General features: G+C 37.9%; 1 protein-coding gene across 2 annotated transcripts in view; it reads right to left on the bottom strand.

The window, feature by feature from the left end:
* Positions 1–6,775: 6,775 nt before the first annotated feature.
* psmb7 (proteasome 20S subunit beta 7) overlaps positions 6,776–23,349 on the bottom strand; it is a 101,991-nt gene continuing 85,417 nt past the window's right edge. Inside the window, exons 7-9 of one of the 2 annotated variants that reach the window (XM_039762697.1) lie at positions 16,762–16,913; positions 16,293–16,313; positions 6,776–7,001 (exon numbers count right to left, since the gene is read on the bottom strand). In XM_039762697.1, coding sequence (XP_039618631.1) covers positions 6,890–7,001; positions 16,293–16,313; positions 16,762–16,913 — 285 coding nt within the window. In that variant the 3' untranslated portion in view covers positions 6,776–6,889. The remainder of the gene's footprint in view (positions 7,002–16,292; positions 16,314–16,761; positions 16,914–23,349) is intronic. The other variant, XM_039762698.1, reaches the window with a different exon arrangement.

Raw genomic sequence — 23,349 nt, 5'->3', positions numbered from 1 at the left:
GATTGACAGCATGCCAGGGTGAACCGCAGAGGTCTTCAAAAAGGGCCAAAACTGCAAATATGTACTCTTTGCATAAACTTAATGAAATAAAGTAAATGCAATAAAAGCCTTTGAAACTTCTGAAATGCTTGTAATTCATCTGACAAAAAGATCTAAAAACACTGAAGCAGCAAACTTTGTGAAAACCAATACTTGGGTCATTCTCAAAGCCTTTGGCCAAGAGTGTATGCTTGTGGACATCACTTTGAAAAAGCAGCTCTAAAGCTCTAATGCTTTGGGCTGTGGCTAGATGGGCTGGGGCCTCCATGCCCCGGGTGGATTTTGGGAGCGGAGGTGCCTATTGGGGCCCCTCAGCCGTTCCTCCCCATCCTCAGACATTTCCCTCCTCCTGCTCCTTCACATCATCACACAAACATGCACATAGGGCCGTGAGGGTAAGTCAGGGGGATCCCATTTCCGCAGTCCTGTGGCAGCCTACCCCCCAATTTTATTTGCATATTAAACACTTCCACAAACAACATTCCACACAAATGTACACTTAGGGCCTTGGGAGTGAGCACACTCAACGGCATCCGGTGGGGGGAAATTTCAGCCTCACTCCGACTCCGGTGTCCACTTCCAATTTTAAACTGCACCTAGTCACGGAGGGTTTTGGGGGTGGAGTGGGTCTGTGTGTTGGCATCAGCTGGTGTAGGCCAGATGCCAGCACTGCCCGCGCTCCCCCAAGCACAAAATGCACCTTATCAACACACATCAATATTACATTGGAGCCGGCGGAGGGAGACTAGAGGTCTTATCACACCTCTGTTCTCAGTTAGCTGCCCGGGGCTGAAGGCTAGGAGTGGGAGCTGGCCGTTTGCCTGTGGTCTGGAGTGGTGGGGTGGCTTTGCTCTGCGTTGGACGGGGGTGCCTGCTCATTATTACCCCAGCGGAACGGGGCTAACTCTGGCGTTCGGGAATGGTTGGGCCTTCGGCACGGCAGCACCGGGACCAGAGTTAGTAGGGTGTATATGGGGAGTGTGAATGGGTGTCTGGCGACATCCTTGTAAGTCTTGGGTTGTATGTGTATGTGAGAGCATGAGGGAGGGAGTGTATGACTGTGTTTGTGTGTGACTGTATATGTCAGGTGGGGTTTTGGACTCCTCCCCTCTCCTGGGACATCTGGCAATGCTACATCTTTGCCTACCCTCCCCCTGCCACATTTTTTTTTTTTTATATATAAAGCATCTGTCTGGTCGCTTCCGGTGGCTTCCTGGTGGGATCTGGGTCCCTGGGCTCTGTTGGGTCCTCGGCAGGGTGGGTCACCCTTGGGTCCCAGGCCCGGCCGACTCGGGGGTGAGCGGCAGCGGGTGGGCCTGGGGGTTTGCCGTTGATATCTCCCGGGACTCTGCCGGCTGCTGGTTGTGGCCCCCTGAGGTGATCCTCTGCGCCTCTCGAGGGTGGGTTGGGGCTTCTCTGGTGACTGTCTCCCTGGGGTCTCCGCGCTCTGGGGTGACCTCTGGATCTCTGGGGTTGGAACTCCCCCCATCTTCCCGACGCTTTTGGGGGCAGGTCTGTGGCCCCTAACACTCACTATTGGACGCTCCTATAGAGAAACCTTACACATACAAGCGTGCGTACGCACACAGGTGCTCACTTGGTTGCTTTCATAAGTATGACTTGGACGTCTTCAGCACATGACCTAAGGCTGTGGTTGGCCCTAAATGCCTTAGTAATAATTACTGTGTGATTGTCACCAAACATTTTTACTTTTATAGATCTTCATGTAGCTGATGCAGCAATGTTTTTGTCTTGTGGTTTCCCCCCACCCCCCCCCTCTTTCTGCAGGTCTAGAAGCGGATTCTGGTTCATTTATTGTTTATTCTATACAAAAACCCCCCCTTCCCCCTTTACCTCCATCTCCTCCTTTTCTCTTCTTTTTCTTTCACTTTTGTCTCCGTGTCCGGTTTGAATCTTAAAAACATCTGAAAATATTTCTAATAAAGTTTTGGTATCAGGCGTGACGTCAGCAGAAGCTGTAATGCTCCACCTGAGAGAAAAACTGTAAGGCTAGTCGCCAGCATTCAGACATCAATTCTGATTGCTTGACAGCAGAACAGGACACAGTAAAAAAAAAAAAAAAAGAAAAAGCAGCTCCAAATTACCCCTATATGAGCAATGGCTTGGAACCCCCATACACATAATAACGCATCACACAACTGGGCGGATGAATGTGTTCTTCTCATTATGCAATTAGTAACATTCATATTTGCACTTTACCATAGAACTTGTCACGGCCCCCTACACCTGCACTCAGTGCTATAGAGCGCTACACACAAAGTAAATTCAGCAAGACATCTGCTTTCATCTCCTTGTAATGGAAAGCACAGGTAAGAGAATGAGTGGCGTCAGGTCAAGTGAATGCCTCTCAACACACTGAGAATTCTGAAGACAAAGTTCCTTTACTACAGAACCTACAACAATTTATTTTTTTAAAAACCAATCTGTTAAAAAGGTAGAAAAGTTCAAGTAATTATAAAATCTGTTTCATACCTCCTAATGATATTCCATTTTCATCAGAGGCAGTAGTGCAGCAGTCAAGCTTTAACACCATAAACTGTCAAATGTCAACCAAATGTCAAATATTCTCCGCATTTCTCCACTGGTGACCTTTGTGCTGCCTTCCCATTCTCTGTTCACTATTTGACCGCTATAAAACTTTTGCTTGAAGGGAAAATTGATATTATACAAAGAAAGCTGCCATTCACACCGAATGAACCAAGATATCATTAGCCACTCCAGTTGACCTTTGACATACACTGATCATTTACTATGAGATTTTTGGGAGTTGCTCAAAAAAAAAAATTTATAGACTATCACATAGTGTCTCTCAACAGAGCCCTTCCATAGCACAAATGCTGCCATAAACATTTTAGCCTGAACCACTGTGAAGACTTTTGCTCTTTGTCTATTGACATTAGAAAGCATTTTGTTCTCCAAGCAAAAAAAGTTAGCTTCTTAAAATATCTGTGACATGACTGACAAAACTGATCACATACGTAACAATCCTCAGTAATATACACTTCAAATATCAAGTGGTGGCCTTAATACCTCGCTAAAATGGTTCATCCTATGATAACAAATTCGGCATATTCTTTAGGTCTGGTCTTACCTAAAGTGAAGGCTACAATCTACATTGGTAATTGGATGGAAATAACAGTGAGGGATGAGTGTGTGTTTTAATGTGGAATCAATAAAACAAAAAAAAAACATGAATCAGTCACACAAAATGATGTATTTACACTATTGCTCATACAATTCAAAATATAGGCCTGATAGAGATTCAGCATATTCATTAGAATGATGTAATGGGAGGGCCAACACTAAAAAGACTTCTTACTCCAAAACAGCTAAGTGGATACTCATAAAGTTTTACACATGTATATTACTCTTAATGCAGCATAACATAGATTTTAAGGAGTTACAACAGTTTCATCATGAATAGAGGGAACACCACAAAGACCAGTAGTGTTGCTCATCTTACTTTCCAAATTATTGATTCAAGTATCCAAGAAGCCATTCAGTTTTTTTAATGTGAGAATTAACATCTATTTGTGATGCCTCAGTAAGCCTGGAAATAGACAGACATTATTGAAACCAGTCATATTCAAAAAGAACAAATTCTCAACTCATGTGAGCAGAGAAACTGATAGATATCAGGGAAGTAGTGTAGATGACAGATAGGACAGTAATTAAAAAAAGGGTCACTATTTTAAATAACGCATAAACATTTGCTTTCTTACCTTAACCCATTGTACAAATATTATACCTGGGCAATGTTGGGTACTTCAGCTATTAGTCATATCTGAATGTCCATATGAATATTTGGTACTATAATGTAAATATGAGATTAATGATTTCATGAAAATCATCACCAAAATATTGCAACAATTCCTATGCAGTGACTTCTGGTGTTATGGGTCCACAGCTCGCTGAGCAAAGGCCATTTTATTTAAATAAATAATCACCGCTCTTGTGGCGGCTTAGTGAGGGGGCGTAGTGGCCATAGCAAGCCACGGGGCGATCTGCGGTGTGGGCGTTTCTCACCGTGTGCACAGGTGGGGGACTGCCCACATCTGTGATTGTTCCCGTGGCTAATGGGCTGCAGTTGCTATGGCCCCTCGCATGAGTCAGTTGGGAAGAGAGATCGATGAAAAATAAAACGAAAAGGACGGAGGTTATAGGGAGCGAGGAAGCAATTCGATGCGAGAGAGACAAAGACCGTATGGGTGAGCGAGCGAAAGAACGCTCACAGGCAGCTGCGAAGAAGCCTGGGTGTTGGGCCTACACCCAGGAGTTAGAGTTGGAAGTTGCTCCCGCTGAGCGAGCAGGTAGCGGGAGTGACCAAGGAAAGGCGACTGGCCGCAGAAGACCGGAAAGGCAGCGGGAATCTCGAGACTTGGTGTGGGCGTCATGGAGACCAAGGAGTCCAAGTCTCAGGCCTGGGATAAATTCCAGACCGAACCCAGGATCAGGAGGTCTCCAGACCTGTGTATGTGTGTTTGTGATGGAAAAGGGCAGCTGCAGAGTGAGAGCGTCTCGCCTGTTGAAGGGGCCCGTATGGGAGAAGCAGGTAAGACGCTAACGCTAGTTTGAAAGAGCACCGGACTTGTCATTGGTTTTAGAAGACTGCTTCCAGCATCATTTGAACCCCACTGATTTTTAAAGGAATGTTTTTTCTATTTTTATCTCCATGTGCTTTTATGGATTATTTATTTATTGAAGAATTTTGAATGAACTGCACTATTTATTGAACACTGTTTTTGTTGACTATCTATACTAATAAAAGGCAAAGCCCTCACTCACTCACTCACTCATCACTAATTCTCCAACTTCCCGTGTAGGTAGAAGGCTGAAATTTATTTATTCCTTACAGCTTACTTACAAAAGTTAAGCAGGTTTCATTTCGAAATTCTACATGTAACGGTCATAACGGTCAGCAAAGTCTGCCAAGTTGAACTTTCTTATTTATGGCCCCATCTTCTCGAAATTTGGTAGGCAGCTTCCCTGCGCTAACCGAAACCGATGTACGTACTTATTTCGATGGTATGACATCACTGTCGGCCGCCATATTGAACTTTCCAAAGTCACTAATTCTCCAACTTCCCGTGTAGGTAGAAGGCTGACATTTGGCAGGCTTATTCCTTATAGCTTACTTACAAAAGTTAAGCAGGTTTCATTTTGAAATTCTACACATAACGGTCGACAACGTACGCCATGTTGAACTTTCTTATTTATGGCCCCATCTTCACGAAATTTGGTAAGCGGCTTCCCTGTGATAACCGAAACCAATGTACGTACTTATTTCGGTGGTATGATGCCACTGTCGGCCATCAAATTGAACTTTTCAACGGTCTTTGTTACTTATGGGCCCATCTTCAAGAAATTTGGTACGTGGGTTCCCAACGCTAACTGAATCCTACTTACGTACATATATACGTCCATAGCCTACAGCTCGGTCACCGTGTGAAGCGACGTTGGGTTCCCCCATCCCAGCGCCTCCCACGTTGTTGTCTGCCTGCCTATATAAGGCCGTCCGTCGCTCCAGTCTCTACATTCCCTTCCTTGCTTCACCACGGAATTCACGTCTCCCTGCTGATAACTACAACCTTTTTATTTAATCCACGGCTTCTCCACTGTTTTCTTGTTCATTTATTACGATTATAGTTATTGTGTAGGTATTTTAGACTTACTTTACATTGTTCAGGTACACATTTCCATTATCATTCCAACTGTACCCCCATTAACATGTCTATCGAGGTGATCACCATCGATCAAAGAACTGTTTTTATGGTGGCTGGAGTGCCAATTCTGCCACCAGCGCCCAGGTTTTCCCTGGATGCAGATTAACGTCATACCCAGGACGGAGCAATTGCAGGGCCTTGCTCAAGGGCTCAACGAAGTAGAGTCAGTTTTGGCATTTACAGGATTCGAACCAGCAAACTTCCAATTGTCAGTACAAATCACTAGCCTCAGAGCCACCACTCCGTCCAAGACGACTAATAATAAAAATCAGAGAAAACCAAGACTAATCCATTTCATATTCTTGTTGTCCATCATGTTATACTGTATATATAAACAATTCTTAATCCTTGTTTATCACTGAGTAAGAAAAACTTCAGATGTTCTCAAAGGATATTTATGTGTGCAAGGAGGAAAAAAAAAATAGGTTATCAAGTAACTAAGTTAATGCAGCCTGGAAAAATACACAGGCAAATGTACAACCTTTTGAGTAAAGAAAAGTTTCCTATCATATGTAAACAATTATTTATAAATTACACAGAGAAACCTTATTTTATGATGATAATGCAAGTTATTAATTTCATAAGCTCATACCTTTTTGAGGACCATAAAAATAAACAGATGGCTTGTTTTAATGGCTTAATAGCATCACAATTTTTCAGTCATTTACATAAAAACACCATTTTTAATTTTGTCTGTATTCTGCAAAGACATTTAGGATGCAATATTCATCATAGTGAGTTTAATTGACTCAGCAGGAATTAAACCTACAGCTCTGTACTTTCCAGTCTGACTGAAGACTGGAAAAACAAAAGGCTACACTTCCAATATTATCAATGAACAGTATGGCGTTCCTATGATTTCACCAAATAAGGTCATAATGCACTCTTTGCAATCAACACTTAAAACTATTCCTTCCCATACACACACACACACACACACACAGAAACACGCAACAGAAAAAAAAAAAAAAAAAAAAACAAGAAAACAGTAATGAGTTTACATACTGGCTTTAATTGTAAAACAATGCCCCAATAACATTGGCCAGAGGACTTCAATAAACTACAGGTTATTTCTAATTCAAAAGATAAACAAGATATCATTACATTTAAGAAGTGTCCATTGTCTGTACAACCTCATCAATAACCTCCAGATCCAACTGTGTAACAGATTTTGTTACAACTCCAGTTGTTCCCCTCTTGTACTTGTAACTGCCAGATCTGTATGAAATTAAAATGAATAGAACTGGGTTAATGCATTATTTATTGCATACAAAACATAAATAAAAATTAGCAAGTAAATGTAAACTTTACAGAAAAAACCTTTATGAAATGTACTAATCCATTAAATAAATGTTGCATAGAAAGAATATTTTCCAAGACAGCACAATCGGATTATCATTATCAGTCATTTTCTGAATTTACCCATATTAACCGGATTGCTCCCCAAATGTTTTTCTTTCGTTCTCTGTGGTCCTGTGCACCCTTTGGGTAAAGACATATAATCTTACAAAACAACTGATACTACCTCCAACCACATCACCTTCTGACATGCACTCCACATGTCCAAACTACCTTATTCCTTTTCCCCAATCACCTCACATTACGTCTTTGCCTTCCTCTGACACACCAGACAACAGGAATGTAATGTACTGTTAAGCTTGCATAAAACATCATTATGACACTAGACCACATGCCAGATGAGACTGAAAATGAATCAAGGTCTTTTAAGTAATAGAGAATACAGTATTTTTTGATATCGTTTTAAAAATTGGAAATGGCTGTTTTGGAGAAATTTTCTTCCAGGAACTTTTTTCCTTTCTGGACCACTGTGTGTAACAGTACCATGTCCCCTGCTAAATGCCAACCCACAACTTCAGTAAGCATTTAGCATCATTGATATCACCATCTTTTTTATTTTTTTTGCATACTCAAGCATAAGCTCCAGAAAGTTAGGCCTGACTCTTATGATTTGACTGTCATAATTCATGTTTCCTCCAGCTCAATTTTGTTCATTTAGTACTATTATTTTCTATTCTCGGTTTTGTAATGAAAATTAATTCAGATTTAAGATTAGTTTTTACTTTAAGTTTTGTGGTATTGTTTAACCTTTTTTTGTTTGTTTTGCATTTCTTCACACTGCCACTTTGTTGTTTAATTGGGTGAAGAAAATTTTTTTTGGTTCTTTATTCATCACTGCCTAGAATGTTGGCACCACGTGAGGAAAGAAAGTCTCAAAATGTGATACTGTCGGGTAATGTATTGATAATGTTTCAAAGATTGGCGGTGCACACTTTCAAGGTTTCCAACATTCTGAATATACAGTATTCAAAAATGGTTTATAGTAATACTGTGCTTTTGAGCGATTCCGTGAAACCACTAGGCTCGAGTGGGCAAAATGTTACCTTGGTGGTATGCAGTGTATTGCCATTTATTGAGGTTTTAAAATTGGACATCTGCTTAATAAAGGTGAGGTCTGGAGATCATTGACACGCTAACTTTCTTTCAGACTTGCTGCACAACTTTCTGGCTAATCTCCAGTGTAATTGTCAAAAAACGGAAACTACTACTTGAAACAAAAAATAGAAAGAAAAAAAAAAAATCAAAAACAGACCCAGATTTGTCCACTTCAAGACTAATTGTCACAAAGCAGACCAATCAGATATATAAAAAAAGACAAACAAAACTCTGCTGTGATTTTATAATTGTCTACAAAATGGAGACTATTTACAAGACTCATCATAATGTTCCCTTATTTTACAGCACTGTGTATTCTATACTAACCTATGAATCATGCTAATTAGTTTAGATACCTTTACATAACAATAATTAGAATAAAGACTTTGACCTGCAAGGATCTTAGCGGTTTAGTGGCAAATTAACTTAGCAACTGTTTTTTTTACTTACCTTGGTGACTGAGGCCATTGTCACTATAGTTCACTAAATTTCGCACTTTAGCAACCTCAAATGTATTCATTTATTTTTCTATTTAAGCATTTTTTTTAACAAGGCTTCATTAAAAATGTAACTGGAGCAAAATTACACCAGAACAACAAATACTAAACATGTAAACACAACCAGAACTTCCAATTCCCCATTCAAAGAGAGTTTACTACTAACCAAGCTCCACAGCTAATTCCCATCCCCTTGAGAGTAAACGATTAGGACTTGGACTTGCACGTTTATTAGGTTTAAGGTTACTTTCATGTAAAGTGATTTTTTTTTCTATAATTCTATTGATTTTACTGTTCACACAACATTCCATACAAATAGATACATTTTTACAAAAATAGGATTAAAAAGAAATCAACCCCCACCCCTGAGAAAGAGACTATGGGCAGCTAGTAAAAATAAATAAACAGACGAATTAATAAGTAAATAAAGATAAATGAAGAAAAAGAAATGGGGAGAGAATCTGCTTCCTCAGTGCTTTTTTTAAATTAATTTACAGTCAAGAAAAAGGATCCTCAAGACAAATGTTTTCTCAAACAGAAGTTTTTTTAAAAAGATTCTCTCTTTTTTAAGCATTATTATTAAAATTACAGGTGCCTGGACTGAGGCCCACAAATTTGAGATATGCAAACATGAAACCAGTTTTGGTATTGAGTGCACTTTTTTACCACTGTTCATATTGTATGTCTAAAAAGACTGAACAGGCGTTGTACTCCCATCTTTCTTTTACATTTTACTACAACAAATAAATCCATTTAATTGGTGAGCTAAAAATAAGTACCACATTTCAAATGGTAATTCTACAAAAATGCTACAAGATAAAATTGACTTTATTATGACACAAGAAAGGGTATACAAAGTAGATGTTTTTCACTGTGTTTTAAAAATGATGTCTTCACCACCACGAGTGATGCACTCTTCAAGATGATTACTGAACGTTTGCGTGATTTGTTCAGCCATTTCAAGGGGAATACGGGCAATTTCGTGGTGAATAGCATCCTTGAGGGCTTCAAGGTTTTGAGGTCGGTGAGTGTATACCTTCGACTTGAGATAACTTCACAAGAACAAATCGCACAGAGGGAGATCAGGCAAACGTGAAGTTCACCTGACATCATTGCGCAGGGAGACCAGCTAACCTGGAAGCATCTCCCGTAAAACTTGCATGGATCTTCACAATATATGAGCTGTTGCTCTATCCTGATGAAACCAGGCATCCTCCATGCCCATTTCTTCCAGTTTGGGCCGCAGAAAGTTCTCAAACATCTTAATGCAACGTTCTGAAGTGACAGTGACCGTTGCTCACACCTCCTCAAAAAAGTAGGGGCCTACAATGCCAAACTCTGCAACGGCGCACCAAACTGTAACACCCTCACTGTGCAGGGGTCTCTGATGAAGTTCACAAGGGATGGTTTCAGCCCAATAGAGAAACTTTTGCTTACGAACGCAACCATTCAAATGGAAATGTGCCTCGTTGCTGCACATGACAATGGTATCTCGAACGGTTTGCAGAATGTTCACATACAACTCTCTACGGTTCTCCCAGTCCCTGCACTACCATCATTTTGTACGGATGGAAATTAAGGTCCTCGTGCAAAATCCTCCTCAAAGATGTGTTGGAAATGCCAAAGGCAGAAGTGCACTGAACGTCTAGGAGATTGCAAAGTTGATGCCCTTACAGCTTAGATGTTTTCAGGTGTTCGAACAGTCCGAGGACGGCTTGGATATTTTCTGTTCAGCGTTGTACTCGTCTGTCTAAATTTAGCAACCCATTGAAGAATCGTTTTCCGGTTTGGGACGTCATCGTTAGAATGAAGTGCATTCAGAAGGTGCACTGCATAGTGATGATGGATTTGATGTTTTTGAAGAACACCTCGACAGCGAAAGCATGGTGCGCACCGGACCAAGGCATGTGGCCGACTGAAAATTATAAGGGATCTCCAATCAAAGGATCCCCAGCACAACCCACTCGGCTGCCTCTACCTCATGCAATGACCTTGAGAGATGTGGTACTTCATTTTGGCTCACCCTGTATATGATTATTAGTAGACTAATGTAGTTTTCATAATTTTCAATTACGGTTGAAACCAAAATATTAAAGGAGTAGGGAGTGGAGGAGGGTTAACTGAGGGGGACTTTCTTTACTAACTACTTAACGTACAAAGCATGGATGAAGTGCTGATGTTAGAGCCAGTCTCTGTTTACTTTGTGCTTTTGTAGAGGTTTCTGTTTAATACTGCTATTTTTCAAATTTGACTGTGGATGACACTAACAGGTTGCATAGTTCTTAACCACAGCTTCATCCTTTGGATGTATTTTTCTTCTTTTTCCTTTTAAATATGAGCAAAACATGTGAGTATACATAGTCACTGCTTACAATGATCACAAACGAATTTGGTGAGTGTTAAAGCAAATACAGTAGAAAAGAGTAAATGTTGATTTCAGATAGCCAGCAGCTTCAGAGTGAAAACAGTTGTTTTAGGAGAGTTGCTATTATATCAGCTGGACAAAATGTTTGTTTAAATGTACCAAAGGAGAAGCACAGCAAAAGTAAACTTGCACATTAAGTTCATACAAAGGTGAATACTTGAGGAGAGGTTTTCCTTGTGTAAGAATAATGAAGGAAGTAATCTGGAAAGAAGCTTAGATGTGTCTATATGTTTAATCAGCAATACACAGAAGCTGGAAGTAGTACAACTATTTGAGCAAAAAAGACAAAAGGCACATTAAAGTTTGAACCTTTACACAAAGGGGCATTATTCTGTTGAGAGGTGAAAGTGTGTGATAATTTAATTTACTTCAGTTACAGGTGCCAATAAACTTACACGAGGACTGCAAGTCATATAAAAGCAACTACATTCTATAAATAATTGTTAAAAATTTTAATTAAAAAAGGATGAATAAAAATTGTAACTAAGAGGCCGTTTTGGACGTCATCCTTGTTTGATGAAATATCTGTCCAAGTGAAGATATTTTTTAGAGATGTTACCTTCACCAGCAATGGAATAATTAAACAAATTTGGACATGAGGGTAATGTTATTCAGAGTAAAACTTTTGCTATGTTTTACAATCGTATTCTGTTATAAAGAATAAAACCTATTACTGCAAATTTGTATTAGTATCACGTATGTATGAACTGTTGTATATATTTTTTTTACTCCTATTCTAGTAAATGTGTAATCTATACCCTAATAATTCTAAATCATGACATAAGTTTTGACAATTAACATGACTCCTGCTTAAAGATGTTTGATATTTTAAATTTACAGATAATATTATAGTGGTGTCTGGGGCAAACTTTACAGAAAACTTTGTTACATAAATACAGAATGTCATGTACACAGAATATCTTGAACAGTAGGAAATATTTTTGCCTATTTATACAGCGATCTACTGCTTATGATTAAATATGATTTTATGATTAAATAATTAAACTAATAACTAATAAAAACTATTTGTTTTATTATAATGGTCCTTGATGTACTATGAGTAACTTTCTAAATTATCAAAAGTATGAAAATGTGAAAACATAAGCACACCCTATAATTGTGTCAACATTTGATCCTAATTTAAAATGGTAAATGCATATAAAGGTGATATTAAAATCATCATGCCACATTTGCATTTTGTAGTCCTTTGTACCATTTAAATAAACATAAATGCAAACTTTGCATGAGGAAAAAGTAACTGCACCCCTACATTTATCATTACCATAAATTAGAATCAGGTCCAAATGATTAGAACATCACTAGAGGGGATATTGCCTAGACCTGTCTTACAGTTGTGCTTGAAAGTTTGTGAACCCTTTAGAATTTTCTATATTTCTGCATAAATATGACCTAAATCATCATCAGATTTTCACTCAAGTCCTAAAAGTAGATAAAGAGAAACCAGTTAAACAAATGAGACAAAAATATTATACTTGGTCATTTATTTATTGAGGAAAATGATCAAAGTATGTGAACCTCTAGGATTAGAAGTTAGTTTGATGGTGAAATTCGAGTCTTTTTTTTTTAATCAATGGGATGCCAATCAGGTGTGAGTGGGCACCCTGTGTTATTTAAAGAACAGGATCTATCAAAGTCTGCTCTTCACAACACATGTTTGTGGAAGTGTATCACGGCACAAACAAAGGAGATTTCTGAGGACCTCACAAAAAGAGTTGTTGATGCTCATCAGGCTGGCAAAGGTTACAAAACCACCTCTAAAGAGTTTGGACTCCACCAATTCACAGTCAGACAGGCTGTATACAAATAAAGGAAATTCAAGACCATTGCTACCCTCCCCAGGAGTGGTCGACCAACAAAGATCACTCCAAGAGCAAGGCGTGTGATAGTTAGCGAGGTCACAAAGGACCCCAGGGTAACTTCTAAGCAACTGAAGGCCTCTCTCACATTGGCTGATGTTCATGTTCATGAGTCCACCATCAGGAGAACACTGAACAACAATGGTGTGCATGGCAGAGTTGCAAGGAGAAAGCCACTGCTCTCCAAAAAAAACACTGCTGCTTGTCTGCAGTTTGCTAAAGATCACGTGGACAAACCAGAGGGCTATTGGAAGAATGTTTTGTGAACGGAGACGACCAAAATAGAACTTTTTGGTTTAAATGAAAAGCGTTATGTTTGGAGAAAGGAAAACACTGCATTCCAGCATAAGAACTTTATCCCATCTGTGAAACATGGTTGTGGTAGTATCATGATTTGGGCCTGTTTTGCTGCATCTGGGCCAGGACGGCTTGCCTTCATTGATGGAACAATGAATTCTGAATTATATCAGAGAATTCTGAAGGAAAATGTCAGGACATCTGTCCATGAACTGAATCTCAAGAGAAGGTGGGTCATGCAGCAAGACAACGACCCTAAGCACACAAGTCGTTCTATCAAAGAATGGTTAAAGAAGAATAAAGTGAATGTTCTGGAATGGCAAAGTCAAAGCCCTGACCTTTATCAAATCGAAATGTTGTGGAAGGACCTGAAGTGAGCAGTTAATGTGAGGAAACCCACCAACATCCCAGAGTTGAAGCTGTTCTGTACGGAGGAATGGGCTAAAATTCCTCCAAGCCGGTGTGCAGGAATGATCAAAAGTTACCGGAAACGTTTAGTTGCAGTTATTGCTGTAAAGGGGGGTCACACCAGATACTGAAAGCAAAGGTTCAAATACTTTTGCCACTCACAAATATGTAATATTCGATCATTTTCCTCAATAAATAAATGACCGAGTATTATATTTTTGTCTCATCTGTTTAACTGGTTTCTCTTTATCTACTTTTAGGACTTGAGTGAAAATCTGATGATGTTTTAGGTCACATTTATGCAGAAATATATAAAAAAATTTTAAAGGGTTCACAAACTTTCAAGCACAACTGTAAATAAACGGGAGACAGTCAATTTGGTTTGCTCTTTTGTGATTGAAGGGTGTGTTATTATCATGTCAAGATCGAAAGAGCTCTTGGGACACCTTCAAAAAGAAGGTTATAAATGAGTATGGGCTTGTAAAGTTATTTAAAAAGATATACAAACAATTAAACATCAAACATTCCACTGACTGGAGGATCATCTATCTGTAAGTGACGAAGACATCAAACAACTGCCAACTTGTCCTGTTCATGCTACTTGAGCCATTTCAGCCAGGAAGAAAAAAAAAAACACACATGAGGCTGTAAGAACTCCTTAAGAGCAACAGAATTTCATCACAGGACCTCAAGGTAGCTCTTGTCACTGGTGATGTCAAGGTGCCTGAGCCTACCTTTACAAAGGGGCTGCACAAACTAGATCTGCATGGGAGATATGCCAGGAGGCAGCCTTTGCTGTCATGAAGATCATCAGGGCAAGATTATAGTTTGCCCATGAACACCTAGGCAAAAACCAGGACCTTCTAAAACAATCTGTTCTGGGTAAATAAGGCAAAAGATGGAGCTATTTGGCCAGAGTACAAGAAGGCATGCTTGGTAAAAAATAAAAAAAAAACAGCATTTGACCAGAAGACCCTGACACCAACTGTAAAGCATGGTGATGGAAATGTTACGGTTTGGCCCTGCTTTGTTACGTCAGGGCCTGGGCAGCTCACCATCACAGAATCTACTATGAATTTTTTATTGTACCAGAGGGTGCTTGAGGAAAAGACCATCTGTCAAAGGATGGAAGCTCAACTGAAAAGGGACTTTGCAGCATGGAAATTACCCTAAACATACCAGTAAATCCACCATGGAATGGGCAAAGGGGGAGAAATTGGAGGGCTCTGAAATGACCAAATCAAGGCCCAGATCTGGCTTCAATTGAGATGCTGTAGTGGGTTTGAAACAGGCTGTACGCGCATGACATCCCTCCAACATCATACAGCTGAAAGAACTGTGCATGGAAGAGAGGGAAAAACTATTTCCTAGGTGGATGTCAGAGACATTTAATGGAAACACCTACCATGAGGTGGCAATACCAGCAATTGAGCCAAAAGCTGCTCATACTTTTTCCTAAGAATGAAACTGGCATGTCTGTTCATTCTTCATTAAATTATTGCAAAGTCAAATTTTATTTTTGTCAATTTCATCACCTTTATATAGATACCATTACCATACTTTGGGTACCATTTAAAGGAAAACTAATTTTTAATATTTCAACATATATTACAACATATAAATTACTTTTTCACATGACTGCAAATGTGAGACACATGGGTAACTAATTGATGAAAATCTAACATTTAAATAAAAAGTGTGTTGACTAAAAACATTGTTAAGAAATACAGAGGCTCTTTAAGAATTACGTAAAACACTGAAACATTTGTTTCATTAAGGAAGTATGACATTAAAAAAAAAAAATGTTCTGTATAGCCGAGTCTAAATCAAATTTGTTTGAGGTTTCATGGGAGCCATCGAGTTGGGTAATAGTAAATATGTCAATCTGAGATTCATACACTTATTTTCTGATCTACATGCTTCACTGAAAAATCACTGGAAGCTGAAACATATCTCTAGAATGCTGGATGCAAGACAAGAATAACCCAGAAATGAGTGATTGAAATTAAAAATGAAAGGCATTCAATTAACAAACATTTCATGTCAAAACTATCAATGGCCCAGTAACAAACATTAACAAAAAAAAAGAAAATTGCTGCATTACATGATTTATGATTTATGTTTCATCAAAACAATTCACGAGACAAAATGACAGCAGAGTATGACAAGTTTTGGTTAACCTCAAATATAAATAAAATAATGTAAATGTAATGTAATGCATTTCCACATTAAAAACATTTCCCAGTTGGTGGGAATATAGTTATAGATTTGGTTACATCTGTGAAGATGTCAAAGAACATTTGTTAGTATGTCCATCTAGACTGACGAAAATTAAAAAAGAACATACATAGCAGAGGAAAAAGAGGTTTGACAAACAGCCATTTTTACAGAGGTTAAACTAAAACCAAAAGACAGATTAGGCAGTCCTTCTGAACTAAAAGCCAAAGAACAGGCATATTATGTCATCATCATTTACTATTAATGTTAAGGCTCTTTGTAAAAACACCCACATCAAAATGTACCACACACTGCACACAAAGGCTTTACTCACTCCCAATGGGCTTCAAGAGCTCTAATTTGAGGGACAAAATATGCATTAATAATATCACAAATGATGTGCACTGATGATACAAAACACTGAAAAATGTGCCTTAATGCTTCTGTTTTAAAGAACCAACTAGAATCGTGGAGCAAGAAAAATTCAAGAGATTTTAATATTTGCTTGTTTCTTTAACAACAGTAAGCAAGTGTACTTACCAAAAGGTATGCAACAAATTTAACAAATATAGATTATAAACCAATAAAATCTGTTGCAGATTATAAAGTTAATCAAAGGATTGTGGTGTTAAGTAACAAAAATAGTGCTGCACACCCAAACATAATAAGCTTTATTTGTAAGCTGATTTTATACAGCTTGTCTATACAAAGACAAACTTTTTTTTTGTTTTTACAACATTCCTTTATGCATACAATAAAAAAAAAGATAACAGATAATGCAGCATTAAGCTGAAGCTACTAACCTGACACCCTTTTTATTAGCCAGATCATGTGGACGCAAGTAGTCAATCTTATTTTTTGTAATGACACAAAGATCAACATTGCTGCCAGATCCCAGGTCATTGAAAATTCCAGCAGCTATTGCATCACGCACCAACTGTTTGGCTTCCTCTTCCTATATTAAAAGAATAAATATTATTTAGATTCAAAATTACATTAGAGTTTAGCATCATAATCTATTGTGTGCATTTTAATAAATACTTAAATTATTCTATAATAAACATTCACAAAAATCCTAAGGGCTGGTCTGTTGCATTAAACATATAAACAGATTATAAACAGATAAACTAATTATATTCACTTTAAAATAAAGATACCTGTTCTATTGTTAAATATAAGGTCACAATTCTGTCCTTTATTATAATCATTAATTATTTCACCAAAAACAAGTTTTAATGAAGTTCCAAACTGTCTAATATAGATGATGACTCAAATAAACTCAACTGACCTTTATAACCAGTGTTGTTATTAATGTTAATCTAATTTGGACATTTGACAGATGTCAATGAACATATCCATCAATGAAAATGGACTCATTAACCACACTTTTTCAAAGCACATTAGTAGTAAATGAGATAGCAGATACACTGAATTAACTGGTCCAAGTGAATGACTCTTAAACATACTGAGTAATCTGAAATTTATATTATCTTAACAAAGCAATAGTGAGAAACTGACAAGAAAATGAAAGAATATATAATCTTTTTACTTAAAAAAATGAAAGAAACTTGTTAAACAAACCACACTCCTATTTACCAAATAAAAATTAGGGTTTAGAGAGGATAACATAACTCATTTCATTCTTTCCTACAAAATTAAAAATAAATGACGGATATAAAAATACATCATGACTAAAAAAATTATCTGAACCATAAACTTATGATGTTTAACCACATTGCTCAAAACAGGCAAATGTAACAAATATTAGCAATGCAAAGGCTCCCTCTATGGGTCACATTTATAAACCTGAACCAAATGCAATCTTAAAAAAATAATAAAAAGCAAAATTGTTGCTGTATTGTTGAAGGACATGTACTTTAAACATCACTGAAAAGCTCCATTGTTCATAAACGAATTAATGAATTGTCATTTGCATTGTTGAGGTTTGCTTTGAAGTAGTGCATGGTATATTAGTTTCACTGGACTAGTCAAGTACATAGTCAAAACAAAAACAAAAAAAATCACCCATGAATGAGAAATTTATGTGTGGGTGTGTGATATTTATATATCTCAACCCAGTAGGGAGCATAACAGCACCATGAACCCCAAGTCCTAGATTCAAATTCAGTTAGTTTTATTTGAACAAAAACAGCTTTACACATTTGTTCCTTCTGTACACCAGACAACAACAATTCTTCCTTTCCTCTCTTATTTGGTCTCACCTCCTTTTATGATGGGCCCGAGAGTACTTCTGGTACACCATGGAAGCATTTCCGGGCTATACTGAAGCTTAGTAAAACACTGAGCATTTCTCCTGGCAGTGTTACCTGTTGGCTTCCATAGATTTCGACAGGGCTGCACTTCTGAACTACAAGTCTCGGGAATCCCACAGGTGTCCAAATCAGGACTAGCCAGAGGCACACCACAACATCTCGTGCGAGGAATGAGCTGACTCCGATATTCAACCTGCCTCATTCCATCCATTATTATTGGAACCAGGAGACATCTCCACTGGGATGCTTCTCCCTCCGGGTGTTCTTTCCATTATGGTCTCCCAGCCAGGCCAAGTATTACACTCCAACCCCATCGGGACACCCAGATAATAGAATAATTAAAAAATGCTTGTTATCTCTTTGCCTGTGTGTACTTTCAGCACCTTTCCAACACACATATAAAAGGCAAAGTCCTCACTGACTCCTCACTAATTCTACCACTTTCCATATGGGTGGGAAGCTGAAATTTCGAGTGCTCATTTCTTGCTGTGTACTTATAAAAGTTGGGTATGTTTCATGTCCTATTGCAACATCCAAGGAGGGGAAACAGGTGTACCCCTTAAACTGTATATATAGATAGGGGAAACCCGTCCTCACTATTTCTGCGACTTCCAATATACGTAGGAAGCCCAAATTTCCCATGCTCATCCTTTACACTGTACTTACAAATGTTAAGTATGTTTCATTTCGCACCATGCCCCATAAAAAAACTTACAAAAATAACGTCTTCTTTTGAGCAGTTCTCACCATTATGCTGTAAGGAACTTTCGGAACTGACCTCTCCTTTTCGCGGTTTCATTCCTTATTTCCGTTAACAGACAATTTATTTCACGGCAAAGACGTACATGAGCCGCCCCAGTCCCCCTTTCTTTTTCCACACAGCCGCTGTCTACGCACCTACCACGTGGTTGGATCCCTGCCTAAAAATTTGAATTTCTCATACACAACATTTACAATCAAAAATTAAACTCTTTAAAAATCATCAAATTCACTCTCAATACTAAAATAAGCCTACAACAATTACATTGAAAATCATGTTACGCTATTTTTAAAATATTTCCTTTTCTTTTTCATAAGTCTTTTCATGGAACATATAAAGGGTTATCAACTTACAGCTTTTTCTGCAGCAATGGAAGTCAACAAGTCTTTAAAGCTGATGAAAGCAATTCCTTCAGGTGTCCCAGTTTTAATTGATAACTTACAAACCCTCTTGTCTGTATAAAAGCAATGCAGGAACAAACTGTGTTGCTACACCATCTGAGGCATTATTTGGACAATTTTGCAGCTATGTATTGCTATCATTACCAGCGAGAAAAAGACAATTAACAAAGGACGTTATGGCCAAGGAAATTTTGTATAACTCTGAAAATTATTATTCATCATTATTCTTCAGTTTTTAGTAACCTAATTTGTTTTAACCTTTGGAAGATTATCACTTATCTTTGTACAATATATATATATATATATATTTTTTTTTTAAAACATAAATTCACGCGTACAGTATGTAATAAAAGTAAATGATTAGAAAACCGGAAAAAACAATTTTGAACAATACTATTATACTCGCATTAAACACAAAATGATTTAATAGATAATAACTGTCCATTTTGCACTAATTACAGCTTGAAGTTTATTACTGTAACCATTTTTTCCCACATTTTACAGGTTTAAATTTGCCTACTCATGCAGGTTACATGGGGAGCAACAGTGCACAACTATTCTGCCACATAGTTTCGATGGAACTTGGATTTTTAACACTAGAATTCCTGAAGACTACGAAAAAACTCCCAGCTCAAGCCAAAGGCCCCTTATCCGCGTGTGAGATCAGGAGGGTAAATAATACAGTGTATCATTATTTGGAATACATGCATTTCATGTGTGTTCCGTATTTGGGTTTGGGTAAGTGTAGGATGAAAGGAAATGCGAGGATAGAAATGCTGTACACATACCTAAAGCTGAAACTTTTTGCATGTTAAAAATAGTAATAATAAATTTTATTTATATAGCGCCTTTCCCATGCTCAAGGTGCTTAATAATGACGTGAAGTGTATCATCTGTGAAGACTTTAGTCCAAATATCAAATAAACGTGCACTTTCATTCCAGAATATAATTTGATTTACATGTGGCTATGAGTTAAAAAAACTCAAGCTCAAATGTCAATCGACAGCTCATACGTATTCTTGAATGGTGCAAAGGTAAGAACTGCTGCCTTATAACCCAAAGGTCCCGGGTTAGGGATTGGGCGCTTCTCGTTTTGAGCAGGGAGCTGCTATTATTATTATTATTTCTACAATATAATAAAAACAGCGTTTGTTTTCTAGCCCTTTGGCCTCATTTCAACCTATTTACACCGGGCAGAGTAAGCCAGTTCTTAGCTTAAACAAACATGAGCTCATTACACTAAATGGCAAGAAGTAACTGACTCATGCAAGGAAAGGTGGCCCTAATATCTATTTCTCCTTGCAATGATATTTCACAGGGATAAACTATTCCTGGTTATCAAGTATGATTTTTATTTATTTAATATGGAATCAAAAACACAGTGTCTTCTAAAAAGTAAACTCAAAAGTTAGGAAACTATAAGTGAGGAATCAAATGAAAATACTAAACAAAACTTGGTAAATGGCTCATTTATTATGCGTTTCTTGCATTGCTTACTCTCTACGCTCTTTGTGTTATAAAAGGAGTGAGTACAGGAACTTATGCAAATTCTCATCATGCATGTCACTGCAGCATGTAAAATAATGAGAACCGGCAAGGAAGGGTTCTACAACTTGGTTTACCTGGGTTTGTCAGAGGTTGCCTTGTTATACTTGATCTGATCCAGTGGGGAACATTTGATTTATAGGATTGACATGTAATTTGATAAGAAAGCTATACTAAAATCTTGTTTCCTCTGTAAAGAGTATCGTGTATTTTTGTAAAGAGCTTTCAACTTCAAAACGGTGAAACATCTGAATAGTTTTTATTTACATCCCTACTATCATAATCACACATCAGTGTGAAGATGATATTTTATAAAGTGATGAGCCATGTTCTTTCTTTGCCACAGTGCTTGGCATTAGTGTCAAATAATTGACTCATTGCATAATAAAACTATTTTCCACGTATTTTTCAGAAAGCTTCAGCGTGTGTTTTGCAAATTGAAGATGAAATTTCAAGTAAGCTTTTATTAAATATGCCTTCCTCTGTATCACTCTTTAATGACTGAAGTACCTTCTTAATTACTTTATCAAAAACAAGGCAGATTCAGCTTTTAGGTATTTTTAATCAGTGCTTTATAATATGACCAGAGCAACTTAAAGACATGTACTATATTTTATATTGAAATATGCAGGTACTGAATATTTAATTCTTGCAAAATCTCAAACTTACATCATCAGTAGTAACTATGATAAAAAATGCCATTATGTTTATGTTAGTTCAAGCTGACTGCTATGAGTGAGAGTGTGTGAGACTGTGTCTAGTGTTGCACTTCCAAGTCTGAATCCTGTTCTGGTCTCCAGGCATTGGCTTTGTATTCTTTACCAATGGCACTGCATGTATCAAACTTCCGTCCCATGGAAATCTGAAGAGGGATAGGTATTATAATGTAGTAAGATCTACATAAATCAGAAACAAAACAATGGTAAAATTTAAATCGATTCAAAAGTGAGGAGGGGTTCTGCAAGTAAATTTGTAAATTTACATATTTGACTAAATTCCTAACAGGTTCTGAAGTGTTCAGTCATTGTTGACATTAATTATTAAACAAGCCATCCACACTTAAATAATGTGCATACAGAACAAGAATTTATCCATCTTAGTTACAAATTCTAAAAGTAGCAGCTTTAAAAGGAAAAAAAAAAGAGTACACAATGAAATGTGAACAAAGTACAACACTGACACTTTGTATTACTTATTATGCAAACAGCTCCCGTGCAAAGTGTGACTTAACTAGAAGGTCACTAGCCCAGCCACAGAGCATGAACTGACACATCAATATTCACACACGTCAGCCCAATTTAGAGTCACCAAAAAAAAAAAAAAAAAAGGAGTGTTATGTTTCATTCAAGCTTGTCAGAGAAAGAGTGAAAATGTATCAACAAGCTAATCTTAATGAATAGACCATCCATTAATCCACCCGTTCTCCTACAGAGTAATGCTAAATTTAAAAAAAAAAAAAGAATTGCCAAGTTAGTTAATCTTAGTTAACCACAGAAGTCAGGTTTTTTTTTTAATATTAGACAGACCATAATCATTTGGTAATTTACAAAAATAAATATTTAAGCTGCCTTATAGATGTACTGGTTGGTTAGCAACATCAGAGAGTAAGTTCTGAAACAATACAAATGCAATTATTAGCTGACAGTATTTTGGATTATTACATTAAACCCCTGGTCGCCAATGCCTCCCCCCCAAACCCCACCAGCGCTAAGAGCTGTTGTGAAAAGGGGGGCTGAATGCACTCTAAGGAGACGCGGGCGCTCCTCCGAAACCCCCTATTAAACGGTGATACAATGGGAAACAAAGACAGCTTTTTTTTTTTTTTTAACCTCCTCTTTGCTCAATCAGCTTTTGGCTTGCTGCTGCTGCCATGCTACGTGATCTGTACTTTGCCCGCTTACCCCTTCATTAAAAAAACCAGCGATATGCACCGCTGTGAAGGGGTGGGCTGAACGCACTTCAAGAAGACATGGACACTCCTCTGAAACCTCGTCTTAAATGGTGATACAATGGGAAACAAATAAAGTTGTTTTTTTACCTCCTCTTTGCTCAATCAGCTGCAGGCTTGCTGCTGCAGCCATGCCGTGTGAGCTGCATTTTGTGCAGCACTTCACACGTTTAAAAGCCTGTACAGCAGCTGTCCTTTTGTCTCACTGCTTTGTCTCTCTTGTCCCCCAGACATCCTCACACACTATGCGATCTGTTTTCGATGTTCTGTTATTTCAACGGGTAATATTTTCCGATAGTGCTAATGTGATCTTTACTCTCATTTTTTTGCTCTGCATGTGTATCACGGGACTTGCTTCCAAAGGTTGTAAGTATGAAACATACAGAAACGCACTTTTGGCTTGTAGACAACTATTCAGGTGCGGTATGTGATGATGCTAACTCTTCTGCTGCACTTTTATGCC

Source organism: Polypterus senegalus, chromosome 9, assembly GCF_016835505.1.
Source record: "Polypterus senegalus isolate Bchr_013 chromosome 9, ASM1683550v1, whole genome shotgun sequence".
Taxonomy (NCBI): domain Eukaryota; kingdom Metazoa; phylum Chordata; class Cladistia; order Polypteriformes; family Polypteridae; genus Polypterus; species Polypterus senegalus.
The sequence above is the reverse complement of the archived record's forward strand: the minus strand, read 5'-3'. Positions and strand labels throughout refer to the sequence as shown.